The sequence below is a fragment of the Lepus europaeus genome, chromosome 18 (assembly GCF_033115175.1).
Source record: "Lepus europaeus isolate LE1 chromosome 18, mLepTim1.pri, whole genome shotgun sequence".
NCBI classification, from domain to species: domain Eukaryota; kingdom Metazoa; phylum Chordata; class Mammalia; order Lagomorpha; family Leporidae; genus Lepus; species Lepus europaeus.
In genome coordinates, this window is record NC_084844.1 from 30,893,308 (window position 1) to 30,896,313 (window position 3,006).

Here is a 3,006-nt window from a genome sequence, read left to right on the forward strand (position 1 = left end):
TGATACCATGAGCAGTAGAATGCCAAGAGCCAAGTATGTACAGAAGGCAGAACCTGAAGTCTGCATGAGTGTTCAAGGTGCTTCCCTTGAAAAGGGAGGATTGGGAAAGTACTTATTCAAGTCAATCTCATTCCTCACTATTACTTACATATTATTTACATATTTATTACACGTGCGCACACACACACACACGCTATTGCAGATTCTTCCTTTAGCTCTTACTCAGAGGTCAGTCAGTCTGTCCTAGATTTTGCCAAGCACAGCATCACCAGGAACGACCTTTCCTATGCAAAGTATTGCTGATATTTTGATCTGGAGAATTTGACAGAAGACCACCTGGGGCTTCTTACCTTAATTAGTTGCTTTATCCATGAAGAGTGTGACGAGAAAACAGCAAGGAAGACAGAGCTGCCTTGTGCTTCGTCAAGCGCACTAACAGAATTGGAGCCAACGTAGGAAATGGTTTGTTGTCTGTTGTAAGTCTAGTGGTCCCTCCCCAGTGTCCTCTGCCAGCCTCACACCACGGTGCTTTTCTTCCCTAGCAGAGCAGAATCCCCCAGATGGAGGCTGGGCCCTCTTGCCCAGTGAGCGCCAGGAGCGCTTTGCTGCATCACCACCAGGCGGATAGCGGTCTGGGCGTCGAGAGTGGCCTCCGGCGCGTACTCCTTACTGGGGTCCTTGCCTCGGCAGTCGTACAGCACACAGGAGATGAGGAACACCAGGAGCAAGATGACATAGCTCGCAACCAGGATGATCAGGTTCAAGGTGACAGGATCGATCTCCAAGTAGAACTCCATCGCCTGTCTCACAGAGGGGAAGAGTGTATAGGGAAAGGCGAGTGGGCTACTCCGGGCATGGCAGGAGCAGACTCTAGCTCATCAGAATGGCTACATCGACTCTGGAATAAAAATACCATAATCCCCACTGCTCCAGGAAACCTCGAGAATTAAAGCGGCTCAATTTAATAACTTAAGCTCTTGCGACTAATACCATGGCACCAAAACACAGAATCTGTCTCCCTTCAATCCACCTGCATACAGAGACAAAGAGATATAGTACATGCGTTCTTGAGTCATGCCAGGTAAGTAGTGTCCATATAATGCCTCTTCCAAACAAGTAGTCTGAGGAGCAAAAGTAAATGCTATAAATAAGTATACCAAGATAATGGTTATCCTGGAAAAACTAATTTATGATTATTCTTTATGTAAGGGATGGAGTGATTTGGGCAATCAGGTCAGTGGGCTTTGGGAGTGAATGTGTTGGGGCTGCCTTTGTGGGTGTGTGACCTATACAGGTGCACAAGGCCCCATGCTCAGAGGGACCCCACACTCAGTTTAACATTGTACTGTCACCATCTTGAAATTCTTAACAATTTTTAAATTTTGCATTGGGTCCTGCAAATTGTATATCTTGGTCTTACATGTTTTTGATCAGTCAGGGCATCACTAGCTGTTTCCTCAGTGGCTAATGGACTCTTGATACTCCTAGGTGAATGCTAAAACTCCTTGGTTTGCTGGTTTCTTTGTATGGTTATCTTAATGGGCAGCAGCTTCCATGGCAACCTGAGAGTTTAGGGATGCTGTCGCAAGGAGTTCTCATTCATATTCATCTGGAGGTCTTTTTCCAAATAAATTATTCCATGATACTGAGGTCCTTGACTAACATGTGGAATTGTATGCAAACACCGTAGGTTTAGCACTCTCTTCGTTAGAATCAGCTGGGCTTATCAAGATCCTATTTTTTTTTTTTATTTGACAGATAGAGTTAGACAGTGAGAGAGAGAGAGAGAGACAGAGAGAAAGGTCTTCCCTCCATTGGTTCACCCCCCAAATGGCCACTATGGCCGGAGCTACGCTAATCTGAAGCCAGGAGCCAGGTGCTTCCCCCTGGTCTCCCATGCGGGCCAGGGGCCCAGGCACCCGGGCCATCCTCCACTGCCTTCCCGAGCCACAGCAGAGAGCTGGACTGGAAGAGGAGCAACTGGGACTAGAACCCGGCGCCCTTATGGGATGCCAGTGCTGCAGGCAGAGGATTAACCCAGTGAGCCACGGTGCCGGCCCCTATTAAGATTCTTTTTAAGAAATTTATTTGAAAGGCAGAGTCAGAGAGAGAGAGGGACAGAGAGGGGGCAGGGAGCACTTCCATTTACTACTTCACTCCCCAAATGGCCACAACAGCCTGGGCTGGGCCAGGTGGAAGCCAGAAGCTTGGAGCTCCTTCTGGGTTTCCCATGTGGTTGGCAGGGACCCGAGTACTTGGGCCATTTTCTGCTTTCCCTGGAGCATTAGCAGAGAGCTGGATCAGCAGTGGGGCAGCTGGGACTAGAACCAGCACTTTAATGGGAAGCTGGCAACACAGGCAGTAGCTTAAACTGCTGCTCCACAGTGCCGGCCCTTCAACTGGGCTTCTTATAGACGCGGATATCCGGATCAGCACTACATCTATCAAGCTGGACCCTTTGGGGCTGGAGTATGGAGCTCATGGATAATTTTTAATATGTTTTGAAGATGGAGAATCATGGACATAGGGTGTGCAAGAGAACGTGAATGCCCGTGGTCTTGGGGGTCTTGGTTACTGGCCAGGGGATGTCTCAGGAGGCATTTAACACAGAATTCAATACTGTCCAAGGTTCTGAATCCAACACATTCTGGGAATTAATTTTGCTAACAGGAAGTCCTTTTCCTGGTGATGAGTCACTCTTACCAAGTTCAAAGGAGATGGATGTTAAAGATAGAAAAGCAATGTATTAAGCTCCCATGACAAATTCTCACCAGGTTGGGAGTGCTTGTGTTGGAAGGATTGTAGCTTTTTCTTCATGGAGGCAGCTGTACAAGAAAAGTCCTTTTATAATTGGAGAGTTTCTTAGTGAGCACAGGATCCCAGCAAGTAGAATTGTCTACTCCATTCCCAAGCAAAGTATCAAACTGAAGTGAGATTTCCAAATGTAGCATTGGAACCAGATCCTCCTTTTGCCCAATCTGAACTATAGGTTCTAGACTTCTACAG

General features: G+C 47.2%; 1 protein-coding gene across 1 annotated transcript; it reads right to left on the reverse strand.

The window, feature by feature from the left end:
* Positions 1–515: 515 nt before the first annotated feature.
* On the reverse strand, positions 516–797 carry SMIM36 (small integral membrane protein 36). The gene has a single exon (XM_062216798.1). The coding sequence runs from the start codon at positions 795–797 to the stop codon at positions 516–518; it is 282 nt and encodes a 93-aa protein (XP_062072782.1).
* Between the last annotated feature and the right edge of the window lie 2,209 nt (positions 798–3,006).